The sequence below is a fragment of the Fundulus heteroclitus genome, unplaced genomic scaffold, assembly GCF_011125445.2.
Source record: "Fundulus heteroclitus isolate FHET01 unplaced genomic scaffold, MU-UCD_Fhet_4.1 scaffold_62, whole genome shotgun sequence".
NCBI lineage: Eukaryota > Metazoa > Chordata > Actinopteri > Cyprinodontiformes > Fundulidae > Fundulus > Fundulus heteroclitus.
In genome coordinates, this window is record NW_023397055.1 from 1,363,907 (window position 1) to 1,383,441 (window position 19,535).

The following is a 19,535-nucleotide window of genomic DNA, read 5'->3' on the forward strand; positions in this document are numbered from 1 at the left end:
TGAGGGGGAGCAGCAGGAGTCAGAGCCCCTCCACATAAAGGAGGAACAGGAGGAACCCGGGGCCCATCAGGAAGGAGAGCAGCTCCTGGTGAAGGAGGAGACTGATACCAGCTTTCCATTAACTGCTGCTCCTATCAATAGTAAGGGTTTCAGGGTTTAATTTTTTAAACCATGCTTTATTTGGGGGTGGGGGCTTTTAGCAAGACAAAAGTTATTAAAAGAAGTTGAAGGCTGTTTTTCTTGATGGTGTGCTCTGATTGGAGAATATGAATTACGTAGAAAGACGATCTAAATGGAAAGACAACTCCTTTGTGATCTGACCGTTTCTGAGCAAAGCTACAAAGCTGATAGCTTCTGAGCAGGTAAGATAAGATAAGCTTTATTGATCTCACAGTGGAGAAATTAACTTGTCCCATCGGCTCAATAGACAAAAGTCAGAAGAAGGTGTCAAAGTAGGTAAGTAGAATCAGTTAGATACAGTTATACAGCTATATACAATATACAATTCTGTACACTCCTATGTATAACTAGGTTATTGCACATATGTTATTATAAATTTTATACAGGATTATTGCACAGGTTAATTGCACGGGTTATAGCACCTTGTTTAAATAGCTTATTGCACATAAGTTATTACAGTTATTGTTGCGGCTATATATATATATATATATATATATATATATATATATATATATATATATATATATATATATATATATATATACACGCACACACACATAACCCCTATCCCCCCAGTCAGTGGTAATGTTGGTTAGTGATGTCCGGTCCGTAGTGATAAAAAGGTTGGGGACCACTGATATAAATGAATGATGATGACATTTTATGTTTTGTGACAGTTTTTATTCAGAAGATTTAATAAAAGAGGGAAGTATTTTAAGTATTGTTTATTTATTTTGTATTGATACGTAACCTCACTGTATTCGTTTCTAATATTCGCTATTACATTATAGCATGACGTTTGTGTCATAGGTGGTTCTGCGTGGTAGGAGGGGGGGACCCAAATAAAATTCTGCTTAGGGCCCCCAAGGGGCTCGGGCCGACACTTCCCCCAAGACCCCAGAAATTGAGAGTTGTATTCATGACCCCTGTAAGACATGTAAAACAAGCTCATTAAATCACATTAGCTGTTCTCACTGTTAACTTTGAACATGGCTGAGAGTCACAAGATAGCAAATCAGTTTAGCACTTTTTGTATGATGTATACTGGCTGGAAATTTATTTTGTATGTATTGCCCAAAACCTTGTTACAATAATTTAAATATGGTACAATGAGAGTATTAAATAAAATAACCAGATATTTGTGGTCCAGAACAAATCATATTCTCCTCAAAACAGCAACACTTTTGACTAGTCTTGATTTTACTTGGCAGATCTGAAGTTTCAAGATAAATTCATCATCCAGTAAAACACCTAGAAATTTGACTCGTTCTAAATCAACACTGTCAATAATTATTTGATTGCATTGTTTTCTAATTTATTGCGGTTTTGCAAAAATCGTGAATTTTGTTTTATCTAAATTTAATGACAATTTATTAATTTTGAACCAATGTTTTAGTTTTTTCATTTCTATAGTGACCTCCTTTGTGAGTTGTTGGATTTTTTTTTCTCTAATACAGAAGATGCTAGTATCATTTGCAAATATATATTTGAGCAAGTTTATTAATAGAACTTTATTGATCTCACAATGTAGAAATTCACTTCTGAATTTTAACCCATCGTCACTGTGCGGTGCCTGGGGAGCAATCTGGGGTTAAGGGTCTTGCTCAGGGACCCGGAGTGCCGGCTGTGGAGATCGAACCTGGCACTTGCAACCTTCTCAGAGCGCAAGTGCGCCGCTCTAACCACTAGGACAACACTTTCCAAGTGTGATACATGGAATATGTTATTTATATACAAATTAGAAAGTATGGGGTCCTGCATAGACTCATGCGGGACCCCACAAATTTATATTTAACAATTCTGTTTTGTGATTAGCTATTTCTTAATGCTACCCCATAAATCCATACATTTCCAGTTTTTTAGTAAGGTTTCATGATTGGTGGAATGAAATGTTTTCTTGAGATCAAGAAATACACCCGTTGATAATTTACTTTTATCCATTCTTTCTATGATTTCTTCTGTTAACTGCATCAGAATCAGAATCAAGTTTAATCACCAAGTAGGTTTGCACTTGCAAGGAATTTGACTTGGTGTTGGTGGTGCAGACAAAATAAAATAGAATAGATGTATATACAGAAGCTGTATACACTCAGTAAACTGTGTGTTAATGTAACGCAGAAGCTTGTAAGTCCTGAACGGGGGAGAGAGACAGTGTCCAGTGTCACAGGCGGCTCTTGGTCTTGTTCATAAGGCCGGTAGCAGATGGGAAGAAACTGTTCTTGTGGCGTGAGGTTGTGGTCCTGATGGACCGCAGCCTCCTGCCAGAGGGAAGTGTCTGAAATAGTCTGTGACTGGGGTGAAGGGATCAGCCACAATCTTCTCTACACGCCTCAGAGTCCTGGAGGCGTACAGGTCCTGGAGAGATGGAAGATTGCAGCCAATCACCTTCTCTGCAGACCTGATGACACGCTGCAGTCTGCTCTGGTCCTTAGCGGTGGCACCAGCGTACCAGATGGTGATGGAGGAGGTGAGGATGGACTCAATGATGGAGGAGTAGAACTGCACCATCATTGTCCTTGGCAGGTTGAATTTATTCAGCTGCCTTCTTCAGGAAGTACATCCTCTGCTGGGCTTTCTTGGTGAGGGAGTCGATGTTCAGCTCCCACTTTAGGTCCTGGGAGATGATAGTTCCCAGGAAGCGGAGTCAGTGCCATTGATGGTGATCTGTTTCCTCTGAGACCATGTTGAAATGTTATAAGAATTATTATTCTGAAGTCACTATGGCCTCACACCACTCGGACAGAGGAGGCCTGGAGACCTGATGTCTGTGTATAAGATCCACTGTTTTCTGATTGCAAGGCCAAATGCTGCAGCTGCTGAGGGATACTGATTGTTTACGATAGACTGTCTTTGTTTTGTCTCATGGGAAGGCCACGGTGCAGTATTAGGGGAAGCCCGAAAGCGAGGCAGGCAGAGACAGGGCAGACAGAGACTGCAGCGGAACCGTGGGGTGCGATTACTTTCCAACTATGTGAATCTCTGCTCTGTTTCTCAATAAAAGTGCTGGAATGTCATACCACCGTCTTGTCATTTAGTAAAGATGGGAACTCAGTTACTATTGTTTAATATTCCACCCAAAACTCCCACAACAATTTGGCGTAAACGAACAAGATCTCCGACCGACGAGCGAGGGAGTCCGAGGACAGGAGCTGCTTTGGCCGGCCCGGAGAGGTTATCCGGCCTCTGGTACCCCGAATGGATTTTCAAGGGATGTGGAGGAGCTCCTGGTCTCGGAGCGTCTCTGGGCGTCGGCGCGAAGATCCGAACCTTTCTTTCATGAGACGGTAAGGGGATTATTTTCCAGCTCTTTTAAAAACAAACGCAATTGGTCAAAAATGCTTGCAAGCTTTTAAATTTTAAAGCCCATTTTAAAGTATACCTCAAGAAATTTTAAAATTTAAAACTGTAAACCTAAAAGGTAGTAAAAGTAAAAGCCGGTAGAAATAATGAATTATATTTAATCCTTAAGGCAAATAAAACAGGGTTCGCAATACCGAACGGTGACTAAGGTTTAAACATTAAACTAAAATTCAAAATTTAATTAGAATACGTTTTCAGCTGAAATACGGACTTTCCCACAAGGGGGGAGGAGTGGCAGAGTGATTTTCACCTGGAGAACAGGTGACCGGCTGAGCAGTTTCCAGCTGGTCCATTAAAGTCCTCTTGTCTTGGGTTTGTGCAAGAGGCTGTCCACTTCTGTTGTGGATGAAAGCGGCAGGGATGCTTAAGTCCTTGACTGTTGCGAAGACGTTTGCAGCTTTGATAAGTGGGGACCCCGACCATTATACCAAAAAGGCGACCATCGGATGTGAGGCCTTTCATTTAGTTGGTCGATCGTGCTAAGGACGTAAAAAATAATAATAAAAAACAAAAAAAGGATAAAATAAATAAAAACAAACAAACAAAAAAAGTCTGGATGCAGAAGAGTCAGTGTAATGGGGGAAAGGCAGAGGTTTTTCAGGGTCAAGCCTAGCCCCAGGGTGAGACGTTCGATTTCATGCTGAAAAACGTAGGGGCCCAGACGCATGACATGCAGAAATGATTTGAAATGATTTGATTAAACATGCAGATTTCTCACATAGGGGTTATTATTATTACTATTATTTTATTTTATTGCAGTACTGCTACTAAATAATAAAAATAAAATTAAGAGAAAAAAGAAAAGCGATAAAAACAAGGAAACGGAAACGAAACTAAAAAGGCGTTGCACCGGGGAAGCGTTTACGTGGGGACCGATTAGGCACTTCCGTTGTGGATAAAATTGGTCTAAACTGCTAATAGCGACGTATAACTTTCAAAAATGGGTAAGCGTCCAAGTGTCTGCGAGACACAGAGTTGTATCCTTGCGGGACTGAAGCGTAAAACCGCGTGTGGACGAAGCATCGGGGGGTCGTAACCAGCGCACGCTCTCCACCTTTTAAACTAAGCGGGAACTTAGCGCGTTGAAAACATCTTTCGGCGTTGCCATAGACGTTTAAAATTATGGAAAACATAGAACTATTTAAGATGGTGAAAAAGCAGGCCTGCACGTGTTTGTCTGTCTGAATGTCATCGTTTGTATGTAACCGTACGTGTGTATGTATCTATGTAACTAAACGTTCGTCTGTGTGAATTAATTCGGGGTTAAAATTATTGTTCATGGTTTCAAAATGATCATTTGTTTTGGGAGAACTGCAGCTCCGTAATTCAAATGACATTTTAAGCATGGACTATGTTAACAATAGAGGTACAGTAAAAGAGAGATTTAAATAACAAAGTTTGTTTTTTTAACATTAAATATCAGGACCAAATTAAATTGATACACGGAGAGATTAACATGGCTTGAACGGAAATATTTCAGCTTTGTTAGAAATTGGAAATAAGCGTTACATAAGCTTGTTAAGTTTACTGTTTTACAAATTTAGGCTGAGATCCTATCACTTGATTTTTAGCCCTAAAGTAATTTAAAATTACTGAGATCTCATTGCTTATAATAATAATGATTCATCACAAACCAGTCCAGTTGAAAGAAGTTTAGATATGCAAGATTTTTGATTTAAATAGATGAGGAAAAACTGTGCTTTGAACAAACTGTATGGAACTAAATATGGTTGCTTTTCTAAGGGTTTTCTATTCATTTGTTTTATTTCTTTTTACTTGGGATTTGAATGCAACTAATGAGAAATTTTGAGAAGCGTCAAAATATCAGAAGGCCACGTTACACGCGTCATCAGTTACAAAATCATCTGATGTTATTAGTTATGCTGAACTGAGGTGAACCTCAGAGGGACAGTATAACCTGAGAAGGACAATAGATATGATAAACAAATCTGACCATGATTTAAACATCTGAATGTTTATGGCGAGGCTGGGTCTGTGTTTTCTGGCCTGGGGCACGAAAACTATGTCAGAGGGGAAAAAATAAAATAAAGCCAGCTTCTGAAGGGTTAAATTTTAATTCTAATCTTGGTTTGTTTTGGGTAGCCTTCTCAATGTGCTGAATTATGGGGGAAACTCTTATCATTTATAGAGAAACACTAGAAGCTCAAAAACTAAAAGGGAACAATCATTGCTTTAAAGTTTCACCCTTGACCAATTAGGTTCGATAAGGTATATATGAATAAAAGTATTACTAACAGCAAATACACATGGTCAAAGGACCAGAAGGATATCAAAAAGGTTTGTAATAAGTCAAAAACCTATGTCATATTGGAAAAGACATAATTGTGCTCCTTGGAAAACAATTTTGTTTTAATTTTGTTTGGTTCATTTCTTTCGTTTTTTTGTTTTCTTTCTTTTGGAGGTGTTTTGAACGGAGTTTCAAAGGAAAGGGGAAGAATAGAAACCTTCCCAGGATCAGAAAAAAAAGGGGAAAACATCACGTTAAAGGGACGCTAAGGGGACCAGGGTTTTAACTGCATGCTATTAACACTCTTGTTTTCCTCTGAGTTATTGCTTTCAGATTAAAGGAGACGCCACCTTTCTGCTAACAGAAGACTCTGAAAAGATAGTGATAGCAGTGCGGTAAGGAGTTATAATCAGATTTGGACACTAAATTATACTTAGTTTTAACCAAGTTATGCCAGATCTTCCAGCAGGAAAGGTGGTGTCTTAAAGGTGTTTGTTGCTTTCTGCTATTAACAGCTCTATCTTTCTGCTTCTTTTTCTTTGCAAAGAAACCTGGTCAATATGATAGGAATGTGCTAACAGAGAGATTTAGTCTCATTTTAGACATTCTCAGATGCGAGAGAATGCAGAAACAGTGCCGCAGTGCCATGGGGCTGATCCTTGGGACAAGGACTAAAGGTGATGTCATTGACTTCAGCTTGATCCAGTTTTGAGTTTTATTTTGTCAGAGACAAAGTTTGATTTAATTTTTATCCTTTTGTTTCTTTTATGTTTGTCATGTTAGAGGGAACACTGTAGTTAAAATGTTTGTGACTGCTTTGCTGTAATTTCTTTTCAACCTATGGAGCGTTTTCTTTGGCAAAAAATGCTGGCAGAATTCATTCTGTTTGCAGGCGTGAGGACTGGAGGATGGACTCTTGATGAGAAGGAGAATGTTGGGCTGCTGAATTTAGACATTGGACTGAAAATGGACAATGAAGGACTATGACTGAGGCATCGGACAACCTTCGACAACAAACACAGATGAGTTCTGCAGACACGACTTCATGCATTTCACTTCAGATTTTGTTGTACACAATTAAAACAAAACACACATTATAAAACACATTAAGATTATGTAAAGGTGAAAACGTTTAAAGAAGTAACTTGATGGAATCATAGAGCAACTTAATAAATTAAGTGGGTATTATATCAACAGTTAAATAAATAAATGAATGAATTAGTTTTCACTATATAGGTAGAGTAATCTGAACTTTTAAATAGCATTTCATTTAATAAACATCTTAAGAGTAAGCTGATTTCTGCTACTCTGGCAGGCATCAATAAAACACAAAGAAAAGGTTACTGGCTAAAATGGGTAATTTTGCAATAGAATTAAATAATGACACATCCTACTAACTAACATGGGTAAATTTAGGATTAAAGCATCAGGGTACAATGGTTACAATATTTATGGTGATTTAATATCTTTCAACTAGAACACAAATAACTCAAAAGTCTTTTTAACCAGTTAACCTGTTAACCTGAGGGGTTTTAGATCAGGATAATTTAATGGTTATCGTCTTACATGCAGAAAATAAGTAAGATTATTTTAATTAGATTAAATTATGGGGACATTTTGGATCTGGTCAGGATGGTTGGGGGGCTGTGATGATAAAAGGGTAACAGCTTGAAGGTGATATCAATGAATGAAGGTTTTCTCTGAGGAACATTAAAGCAGCAAAGACACCCCACATTGGAACTCCTGTTTTGAACGGCACGTAAGGTGAGATCCTTACAATGAGAGACGTTCCACACAGGGGGGTGTGGAGACCCCTGGGGCATGGCACCCAGGACGAGCTGCTGTGGACTTGACACAGCTGGTGGAACCAGAGGGACGACGAGGTGGTCCCACATGTCATCTGACACCTTACACTGACTGTAAAGGGTTTGGGGTTTTCAGGGTTGCTGAAAACAGAAAGCTTCAGAGAACCTTAACCCTTCCTGACCAGGCACTCAGAATACGTAGATCATAGATCATATTGCAGAGGCCTATACAAATAGGAACGCAGAGACGCGTTCATCCAAGAACTTCTTAATAAAAGTCCTTAATCCTCAGTTTAAGAAAATAAATAATCACATGTATGGTTTACTTTATTTTAGGATTAATTTGGGAACTAATTCTGATTTGCTTAAGTAGCTTTGGTTGTTCAACAATGTTAGAACGTTTTGTTCCTGTTCTCTCCTGCTCTCTGCTTTGTTTTGTGTTGTAGAACCTTGGCATCCTTGAACAGTAACAGCATGGTATAAATATTTTGTCTTTTCTGTGCAGAACAGCACCTCACTTAAAAAAAAAAAGAGAGAGAGAGAGGGAAAAGGCTTTCACATGGAAAGTCTTTCTTTTTCTCAGTTGGGTTTTCAAAATAAATGGGAAATGTCATGAAACGAATATGTTGATGAAATTATGTTGCAGAGAACTTCAACTGTCAGACAACAACAGTTAAGACACACATTAAAAGCATTCTGTTAAGAATGATTATGAATTTACTGCAGATACATTTGAACTTAAAGATTACTATTTTAATTAATAATTAAATTGCAGATTTCTGAAAGTAAATAATTGTGCACAGAAATATCTTGAATGTGAAAGTGCTTGAAGAATGTTTTAATAAATGACACATGAAAGGGGTTTTGATAAGAACACTAATTACACCTTGTTTCTGTTCTCTAGTGGGAACAAGGACTCGTGTCTGCAGACCATCTTCACAAAGTGTTTTATTAGAAAGAAATGCAAAATAAAATGCTCAGTGCCCATCCAGAACTGAACACTTATTACCATCCAGCTCAATCGTCCAGCCTGCGTGGAGGAACCAGAAGAGGACTGGGGATGAAGAAGCCAGAGAACTCTGATTCCTTATTCTTCAACGGGAGGAGTTACCTGAAGAGACCCTAAGCGCGATTAGATTATTTTCTGCCTTGTGCCTGAATGGCCTGAAGGCTTTCTTAACTTTGCGTTCTTGACGTTTAGAACTCTTCTCATATTCTGTTGCTGTTTGTTTAACTGCTCTGTTCCACTGACTCACATGTTTGATTTTTTTGTGTTATGAGATCTACACTTTAATATTACATCATGTTGATCAATATGGTTTTATGGTAAAAAATGGAAACTGTTTGCTTCAGACACACAAGGATCTATGGTTTATGCACCTTTTGATTTGATATAGGAAGAACCAGGATCGGATTGGCTCTAAAGATCCTTTAATATTAGCTGGTAATGATAACACTTAGATTCAATACAGGGTTTTCAGGCTCAGATTGGCCGAGAGCAGATTTCCCTGGGAGGGGGGCTTGCCAGTTTTTACTGCCCCCTAGGGGTAGCTTTTTCTGGCGTTTCCCCTGCCCGCACTGAACCTCTCCTGCCTTTGCTCCTGGTGTTGTAAGTTTGGAGTGCTGGATTATTGTCCATCGTAGGGGTGAGTGGAGAAAGGAGTTGGAGGGTATTCAGGGTGGGTGAAGAGTAGACGGATTCGACCTTGGTTACTGAACAGGTTTAGCTTACCATAGTCTAATGTAATTTTAAAATAATATGCGCATAGGTACCTAAAACAGGCCTTACCTAACTAGATGAATCCTAAATTGTAGACAAAAGCTAAATCTTTGATCTTGTGTGTTAAAGCTCTATGAAGCATTCATGTTGATCTGTATTAAAAGTTCCAGCACTACCCGGTTCCAACACGGGAACCCTTTGGGTCCCACTTTACGAGTTTACAGAAATGGTTCCTCTGTGCTTTGTTCACATTTTCAAGTGATGGGTCATCTTGTTTTGAATTGATGCTGACGACGCCATCATCAAAAAAAAAAAAAAAAAAAAGAGAGGAATGTTATAAGAATTATTATTCTGAAGTCACTATGGCCTCACACCACTCGGACAGAGGAGGCCTGGAGACCTGATGTCTGTGTATAAGATCCACTGTTTTCTGATTGCAAGGCCAAATGCTGCAGCTGCTGAGGGATACTGATTGTTTACGATAGACTGTCTTTGTTTTGTCTCATGGGAAGGCCACGGTGCAGTATTAGGGGAAGCCCGAAAGCGAGGCAGGCAGAGACAGGGCAGACAGAGACTGCAGCGGAACCGTGGGGTGCGATTACTTTCCAACTATGTGAATCTCTGCTCTGTTTCTCAATAAAAGTGCTGGAATGTCATACCACCGTCTTGTCATTTAGTAAAGATGGGAACTCAGTTACTATTGTTTAATATTCCACCCAAAACTCCCACAACACACTGTCAGGTTGGCAATGCTATATAATTAAAAAATCCAGACTTTTACTGTTCTCTATTGTATAAGAAACAGTTAAAACTAAACACTAAGAAAAAGTAGTTAAATCATAGAATTAAATCTAACTTAATTACTTAGATATATCTTTATTAAAATGTGCCTCAGTTCAGAATGAGATCAATGTCCTTTCTAATTTTATGTGTTTCAGTGTTTACTGCAGATGTTGCTCAGAAGCGGATTGTTAAAGAAGATTCTTTAGACCAAAGACCTCGTGCCGACCTGCATCAGCCAAGTCCCCCTCAAATAAAGGAGGAAGAGAAGGGAGTCTACATCAGTCTGCCAGGAGAGGAGCTCAATGGGAAGGAGGTGATTAATGCCATCAGGCTTCCAGTTGCTGCTCCAATAAAGACTCTGGATGATGAACAGTCTCCACTGCTCTCACAGCTTTATCCAGACCAAATTAAAGCCAGAGAATCCGTCAGGATAAAAGATCATGGAGATGCTTTCATTTCTTTAGAGACTGAAGACACTGAGAAGGATGAAGAGGACAGTGATGTAGAACACAGTCTCTCTGGGCTAAAAGACTTGTCAGACTCTGGACATAAGACATGTTCTACAGAGAAGAAAAATGTGGATTCAGGAATGAAAGTCCAGACAGGAGTGAAGCTTAGCTGCCAAGACTGTAGTAAAACATTTATTGGAAAATACGCTTTAAACAAACACATAAGAATCCACATAGGACAGAAGCCTTTCTATTGTGATCTATGTCAAAAAAGTTTTGGCCGAAAAGCAGATTTAAACACACACATGAGAATCCATACAGGACAGAAGCCTTTCGGTTGTGATCTATGTGGAAAAAGTTTTAGCCAGACATCAATTTTAAATAGACACATGACAATCCACACAGGACAGAAGCCTTTCAGTTGTTGTCTATGTGGAAAAGATTTTAGGCAAACATCAACTTTAAATAGTCACATGAGAATCCATACAGGACAGAAGCCTTTCAGTTGTGATTTATGTGGAAAACGTTTTAGCCAAACATCAGTTTTAAAGAGACACATGAGTATTCATACAGGACAGAAGCCTGTCGGTTGTGATTTATGTGGACAAACATTTATTGACAGCGGAGGTTTGAAGACCCACATGAGAATCCATACAGGACAGAAGCCTTTCCGTTGTGATCTATGTGAAAAAAGTTTTAGCCGAAAAGCACATTTAGAAATACACACGAGAATCCATACAGGACAGAAGCCTTTCAGTTGTGATCTATGTGGAAAAAGTTTTAGCCAAAAATCAAGTTTAAATATACATATGAGAATCCATACAGGACAGAAGCCTGTCGGTTGTGATTTATGTGGACAAACATTTATTGACAGCAGAGGTTTGAAGACCCACATGAGAATCCATACAGGACAGAAGCCTTTCTGTTGTGATCAATGTGGACAAAGATTTATCCGAAAAGATACTTTGAATACACACATAACAATCCACACAGGACAGAAGCCTTTCTGTTGTGATCTATGTGGAAAAAGTTTTAGCCAAAAAGCTTATTTAAAAAGACACAAGAGAATCCATACAGGACGGAAGCCTTTCGGTTGTTATCTATGTGAAAAAAGTTTTAGCCAAAAATCAAATTTAAATATACATATGAGAATCCATACAGGAGAGAAAATGTAACTGCGATGAAAACCAACTCAAACACAGCTGTAGTTTGCTGACAGATGTTCGTGTGTTGTCATCAAACGCACAAGGTTTTCATTTGGTAGTTTCCGCATTTCTATTGTAGCTAATGTTTAGAGTTGTGTTAAAACATTTCAAGGTTATTGTTTTTTTTTTCAGACTGAGCACTAGCACATCCTGGTTACAGCAGTCTGCATAGATTGACAACATCTAGACTCATCAAGCTAATGTAAACAGTGGCCACAGGATGTGCCCTGACACGTCATTTCATGTTGATCTTTCACAACAGCGACCTCTAGCTTCCTAAGTTAGCCATTTGAATCATAATTATTTCCAGGAGAAATAATAACATTAATAAATAAGGTGACTTAGACAAATTTATTATGATTTTGTATGCACAGGGTGTATACTAAAACATTTCTTTGCATACAATTTGCGACAGTGTAGTGAGATTGCATTAGGAATATATATAACATTACAATATAAAGGACAGCACTGTTCAGAATGTGACAATGTAGGAGAAAAGAAAATTAAAATAATGGCGCAAAAAGCCATTAATATGAAAGAGTTCAGTGTTGTGCAAATATGGTGGAAAATGCCGTAAAAACGGTGAGTTGTATCCTATTTAAATGGACTATCAAAGTTTGGCGACGTTGTTAGTGCAAAATAATGGTGTGAGTGTGATGCAGAGTCCAGTTTAGAGTTCAATAGTCTGATGGCATCAGGGAAAAAACTAAATCCTTCCTTTCCTGCGGCTCCCATATGATACATTTATACTGAGACATAAAACACTTTCTATAGTAGCTCTGTAGAAGTACTTTAACAGTTTAGTGGAAAGTCTAGTCCTTTTCAGTTTCCTGATGAGGAAGAGCATCTGAACCTTGCAGGACATCAGCCCTCAAGAATTTGAGTTTGAGACAGTCGGTTTAAAGTCTCTCCTCTGTGTTCTAAGATAACACTGAACTAAACATGTATTAGTGGAAAATAAAATGTTAATGTATCCAAAGACAAAAGAAAGATTCATAACATTTACCACGTGTACTGTGGTTGATTTTCTAGGGGCTTGAGTGGAAACGTATTAATCTTTTGGAAGTCTGAAACCCAGAGAGTGAAAGCTCTGAAGCTCAGTTAATTGGGTAAATGAGAAGTTCAAGGATTATTCAAAAACCTAAAGGGGGAGGAACTGTGGTGGGAGTAAAGAGGTTTAAGTAGAGGTTAAATAATTTCCCTCTGGGATTATTGAAGTATTTTTGATTCTGATAAGACTAGGAGACAAAGACTTAAAGAAAACTACTTTGGTACTTCTTATTCTTAATGAAGAAACAATCAATCAGTTACTCTAGGATCCATAGTGTATCCTGTGAAATCAACGTGTGTCAGAGGTCTGGACATGTTGCAGCAGTCTGCAGGGTGAAGGGAGGTGAGGTAAATGTGGCAAAGAACATGATTAATCTCAATGTACAAATGATAATGTGAATGATGTAGGTATTCAGAAAAGGACAGGATCACCCAACCCAAAAAATAACAAACCCTTAAATATATATATATGTGGCCCATTTCAGAATTGCGGGTACATTTCAAGTTTGGACAAAATAAAAAATTTAAAAATTTTTTTTTAGTAAAACCTTTTTCATTCCCATAGAGAATACTTAAAATTTAATACTTCCAGTATTTGCCAAGCTTAAACATGTAAGATTTAAAATATTTAATCTGAAAATCATCGTAGTAACAGTAAAATCTGTCAACTCTGTTGCAGACAAATTAGGGTAAATATTTATAGTTCTCAAATGTAATACATTTTAAAACCATGTCTTTCCTAAGAGAACTTTTGTCTTTACATCCACTAATTCAACTTTAGGTTTTCTAAGATAAAGACTCTTTTTTTCAGGAGTAAAAACATTGACACATTTAATTGGAAAGTTACCAAAACTGTTTGCATTTTCTCTAAATATAGCTCCAAAAATGAATGAAATGCTTTGAAATTTCATGTAGTGTTAACAATAATACATATTTTATTATATATTTTTTTCAAACAAAACTTGGTGAAACAGAGTTGACGGTGATGTGAACAGAGTTGACATGAATAACAGAGTTGACAAACCATGCGTAAAAGGCCAAAAACCTTAACATTGAAACTTTTTAAATGTAGAAATATTTCATAGAACATCTGAAAATCTATAAATTCATCAATCTGAGCAATAACAACACAACAAAATAACAACTGTTGCCCCCTTACTCCCTTGAAAAATTATTCACTGGCGATTTCAGCCCATATTTCTTTGTCTATTTAAACATAGCGCCCTGTCACTTGGGTTGGTTGTGAGATGATTCTGACAACATCATCAATGGGATACCACAAAGTGTCATCACGGTTTGGCCAGTAGAAGCAATTTTTTTTTTCCCCCACCTTGTGCATGCATGTGACTTTTGCATGTGTCTTATTGACCTCAACAATGGTCCCAGGATAAAAGTCATCATCATATTTAATGACACACCACTGTTCAATCACATCTTTGCTCTCCCACTTAATTTCTCCTCTTGTTTGTTGCTCTTCAGCGGTATCAGAGAGGACGGGCTGAACATCAAATTCAAATCTCTGTCAGTTGTGACATGTACACTCAAGAATCTGTTTCGTTGAGCAGGCACAGCTGACATCTCTGTAGATTACTTTTCCTGGTGCTTGAGTGATCATTTGATGGAGGTGCATTGTGGATGGAACCACTGGGAATTGTTTGGGTATCTTCTGCACAGCTTTGTTCACAGCTTCCTCCTCAATGTAGAACAGCTGTATAGAGGTCTGGACACTCAACAGACTGTCATACAGTTGCTTGGCATTTGGAATGTCTTTTCCTTCACTGACCAGTCTGTCTGCTGTTCTTTTTAAAACCCCACCCACTCCGTCTGGAGCACCTTTCCTGTGGCCTGCTTCAAAGAAGCTCCATGTGCCCTTCTGAAAGCCCTGCTTAGACAACTCTGTGCTAAACATATAGAAGTTGCCCTTCTAGCGATACTGGGTGCAAGGTCCATCGCTAAAGAAATGAACCACACTGACTGATGGATGGTGTGTTTTAACATGATCTAACAAAGGGGACATGTGTGTCCATATGGCAGGTGGACTTTTCTCTTTTGATGCTGAGATAGTTGTGAAGCACAAATGTTTGTCCACTCCACCCACATGAAGGATTCCTGTGTGCAGGGTCGCCTGCTGTTGAGAAGATGCAAAATGAACGGCTTGAATCTCTGCTGACAATTTGCAAGCATAGTTTTCTGAAAAGTCAATGTGAATCAAACACTCATGAGATGTCATACTTTTCTTGAGCTCACGGTAGTGGTTGTATTGTGTTTTAATGTTGAAATGATGCCTTGTGAAGACTCTTAGCTGTTTCTGGAACATATCAATCATATCTCCTAGATAACTCTCCATCTCCTTGACCTTGAAAAGTGATATCAGAAATCTTGCCTGTACAATGAAATTACCCAGAACCCACAATAAATGTATAAACTAAAGCAAAATGCTTAGAAGTGATTGGGAACATCTGACTCTGTTAGTCACTGTCAACTTTGTTATCATTAAAATTTGTGACACATGTAACAGAGTTGACGTTAACAGAGTTGACATTTTCCACCATTTTGTGCTTTAACTCCATGTGCTAGCTTAAAACCAGATACCACATATCATGAATAAAACCATAATTTTATTAATTTTCATCATATAATTGTTTTTAAAAAATTGACAGGTTCACAAGAATATCATAGTAACAGATTTGACATATAATTAATCTACTGTTGGTGTATTCTCAACACTTTGTACAAATTATTGAGAGAAAGTTTAACATACTATAGCTCCCTCCAAATCTTCTCTGCAAGAGGAAGTGACATCACCGGGTGCAGGTCACATGTTTTCATTTGAATGCTGTAGGGTTTTTTATGTGGTTTTATAACAGTGATAACAGAGTTGACCAGATCATAGGGACAGATAAAAAATATATATTTTTAATGTTGAAATCCCATGTATTACAGAAAAATACTCTGTGCAACTGATTGTATAAGTATTTGTATACTTGTAATAATTTGTAATAATTGGTGGGGTTGGAATCATTTAATGACTCCCATTTAATGATTCCCACCTCTATCTATCTATTTATCTATCTATCTATATATATATATATATATATATATATATATATATATATATATATTTTTATTTTTTTTATTTTTTTTGTGTCACGACCCCATGAGTGATAAAGCGAGTAAGTAAATAGATGGATGGATGGATTATATATATATATGTACGTATATGTTTGTACATTTTTGGTACATTAATATATTAACCCCCATTTTGAACAAACTGTATAACAGTGTCATTCATTCAGTACAATGAATCATTTTTTGTCAGAAAATTATTGCAATTATTATACTTTAAGTACATGTATAGAACGGCTTTATTTTTCAGTTAAAACTGTTGGGCAATAAAAGTCATTACATTTATTCACAAATATTTTTGTGCTGTTCAATGTCAATAAAAAAACTGAAAAAAGATACTAAAGGGTTAAATTCATAAAACGAAATATTAAGAATATGGCCAAAAACAAATATTAAAAACCTAATTACAATCTTATTCACCTCCACCAGCTGAATCTCTGATCCCTGCATCACTTTGGCATTTCCAATCAGCAGCTGCCTGGTTTTATGATACTCCCTCAAAATTAGGGACCACCATGATTCTGGGCCTTTGCCTTTCCTTTTTGGGGCTGGGTGCAGACCACAAAGTCTAATACCAATGGCTTCTACCAACCTACAGCAGTCAGGCCTCTGTGCAGGAGCACTGCTGGCACTTAGCACGCAGCGAGCTGTGCTCTCCACACCAGGAGTTTGCAGGGCTTCTTTGGTAATTGGAAAGCGTCCAGTTAAAAGTCTCTCCTGGTGCGGTGCTGCATGAACAACCCGCTGCTTGTCCCCGTCATCCAGCCGGTGCCAGAGCTCCATGATGCGGTCCGCTTGTAGGTTGGTGAGACAAAGGGAGGTCTGCTCCCGAAGCCCCACCAAGTCGCCACCAAGCCTGTCTACGTGCTGGAGAAGGGGCTTGGAGCCACTGTGGAGGAGGCGCTGGGAGAAACCTCCAAATCCATCAATGTGGGGTCAGAGAAGCCCTCATCTTCCTCATCGACCCCCGCATCGTGCTTCTCAACCAAGTGGGAAGTCTCCTCTGAGTCGGGGTTCATGTCCTGCAGTGTCCATACCCTGAGCTATCTGCATAGTTGTGCTGTGATAGGCTTAGGCTGCTGGAGGACATCAGGGTCTAATTTTCTCACTCTACTGATTTCTACTGTTCTCCAGTTTTGCATTGTATTACATTGAAATGACTGTCGTCATTTCAGCTTTTAACTTTTTGCTCTCTCTCTTTTTCTTCATAGTAGGTACACCTGGTCTGGCGTTCTGTTAACTGTGACATCATCCAGAGAAGACGGCTCACCCGCTACTACCATCTAATGTAGAACAGATTACTAGATCAATGTGTGCTTCTGTGCTTTTTGTCTCTCTTGTTGTGTCTCTGTTCTGTCTTCTGTAACCCCAGTCGGTCGAGGCAGATGACCGTTCATACTGAGCCCGGTTCTGCCGGAGGTTTTCCTTCCCGCTAACGGGTGGTTTTTCTTCCCACTGTCGCTTCATGCTTGCTCAGTATGAGGGATTGCAGCAAAGCCATGGACAATGCAGACGACTCTTCCTGTGGCTCTACGGTTCCCCAGGAGTGAATGCTGCTTGTCGGGACTTTGATGCAATCAACTGGTTTCCTTATATAGGACATTTTTGACCAATCTGTATAATATGATTGAACTTGACTTTGTAAAGTGCCTTGAGATGACATGTTTCATGAATTGGCGCTATATAAATAAATTGAATTGAATTGAATTGGCTGACCAGTCTGCTGAAACAGTCTGATGAGCTCACCTGAGACAGAACAAAAAACATAAAGAACAATACAGACTGGAATATGTAAAACCAAGTATGCTGTAAAAAACATTGATAAAATGGTTCAACTCAGTGTCAACTGTGAAACCTAATTTCATACAGAACACAAAGATATGGTTAAATACTTTAAATTAAAATGTTTTTGTCCTCTGTTCCAGCAGCATCTTTATATTCTTATCTATAATGTACTCAAGTTTACTGCTTTTGTTTTTTTACTTTATCCTCCCCTTTTCGTGTTACTTTGTATGCTTTATAAAAATAAAGAACATGTAACAAAATTGACTTTTTTCACTAAAAGCTGGTTTTATTGTGATGCAGCAAAAGAGTTTTTAGTGAGATCACAGTTGGAGCCTCATACTTTTCCTCTGGCCTGGTAGTACTGATGTCATTCTCACCTGTGTAACGTGCCGGTGGACACAAGTCAGGCGCCAGCTTTCTGCCAAACAGCTTCTCATAGTCTTGGTTGACAGAATGCAACAAATCACCAGAGTAGCAGCAAAAAGACGACTTCTCCATTATGAGGGCAGCAACACGCCGATCCTGGTTCCACCTGTGCAGCCCCTCCAACAGGTAAACCTGAAAATTCAGGCTGTTGGCTCTGGTTCCTAGAAGCAAAGTCAACACATGAAACACATCAAATACAAAAAAACACATTAAAGACACGAATTCAGGTTTTAATAATTTCAATACAAACCTGGTATGAAGCGGTTGAGGTGGAGATGAAAAGACTCCAAGGAAGTTGAGACTCGGGCACACCTGAACACCGGCAGCCGCACGCCTCCCTTGGTCAGCTCCTCTGTTTTAGTGTAGAGATCAACACCTGCTGGATCTTGGATGCACTTTACATGCTTCTTCTGGACCCGCCAGATGTGCTCCATCCTCTTCTTATCAGAGGGAGTCGTTGCCATGGGGCCCCATCAGTGCTGCAATTAGCTCCTCCAGCAGCTGGTGTCCACTCCTCGTGTCCTCCGTCGGCAGTGGAGAGCCAACTCCTCCCTGGTCTGATGCTTGTCCACGTCTGTGGAAGGGAGTCCCTGGGCCTGAAGCTGCTGGGCCTTGGCTTCACGCAGCAGTGCTAAGTCAGCTGCATCCCATTTAAAAAACACGCTGTCATGCGTGACATGGAGGGGCGGATTTACCATTAGGCAAAACTAGGCAGTTGCTGGGGGCCCCCTAAAACAGCTATTACTTATTTGTGCACATTAATTCTGTTTTTGATTAAAATCCTTTCGCTAAAATGCTACCAGAATGCTTATAATATTAAGTGTGTCTCTGCCCCCCCCTTACAGTCTCCACTACATTGGGTCGGTCCATTTGCTGTGCATGTGCAAAAAGGTCTGGCAGGAGGCAAAAAAACATTTGAAAACAAATAAAAGAAAGAGACTCTTTTTGAGTCTTATCCTCTCTGTCCGCAGCAGGATTGCTCATCCCAAACCATCAGGTGAAGACGTCTGACAAAGCTAGGCCAGTGACATCAGGCAGGACACGCTAACTGCTTAGAGTAGTCTTTAGAGGTAACTTTGCCCAATGTTATTTGCAATCCAATCTCCACATTGCTTTCTGCATTAAGGGACAGTTTTATAACAATTCCACATGCATACAATCGATTTTTAAACTCTGATTTGGAGAAACAGCATTCAAGACTTAGAATTTGACAAGCATCATGCAATGGATCTGTCAGGGATTTCAATAAAATCGGCCAAACCTTGCAGACATACGTTTACTGTGGAGCTGGGCATGTTGCCAAACCCTGATTCTGTATAACACCAAATCAGCTTCCAAGATCCCTGATGGGAGCCCTTTACATCACTCTCCATTACAAATGTTTTGGGACAAACTGGG

At 39.0% G+C, this 19,535-nt stretch overlaps 1 protein-coding gene across 1 annotated transcript in view; it reads left to right on the forward strand.

The window, feature by feature from the left end:
• The window catches only part of LOC118561361 (gastrula zinc finger protein XlCGF57.1-like), a 58,190-nt gene that overhangs the window by 19,540 nt on the left and 19,115 nt on the right, over nucleotides 1-19,535 (forward strand). The window contains exons 2-3 of the mRNA XM_036133413.1: nucleotides 10,264-11,340; nucleotides 11,425-11,588. Coding sequence (XP_035989306.1) covers nucleotides 10,686-11,340; nucleotides 11,425-11,588 — 819 coding nt within the window. The 5' untranslated portion in view covers nucleotides 10,264-10,685. The remainder of the gene's footprint in view (nucleotides 1-10,263; nucleotides 11,341-11,424; nucleotides 11,589-19,535) is intronic.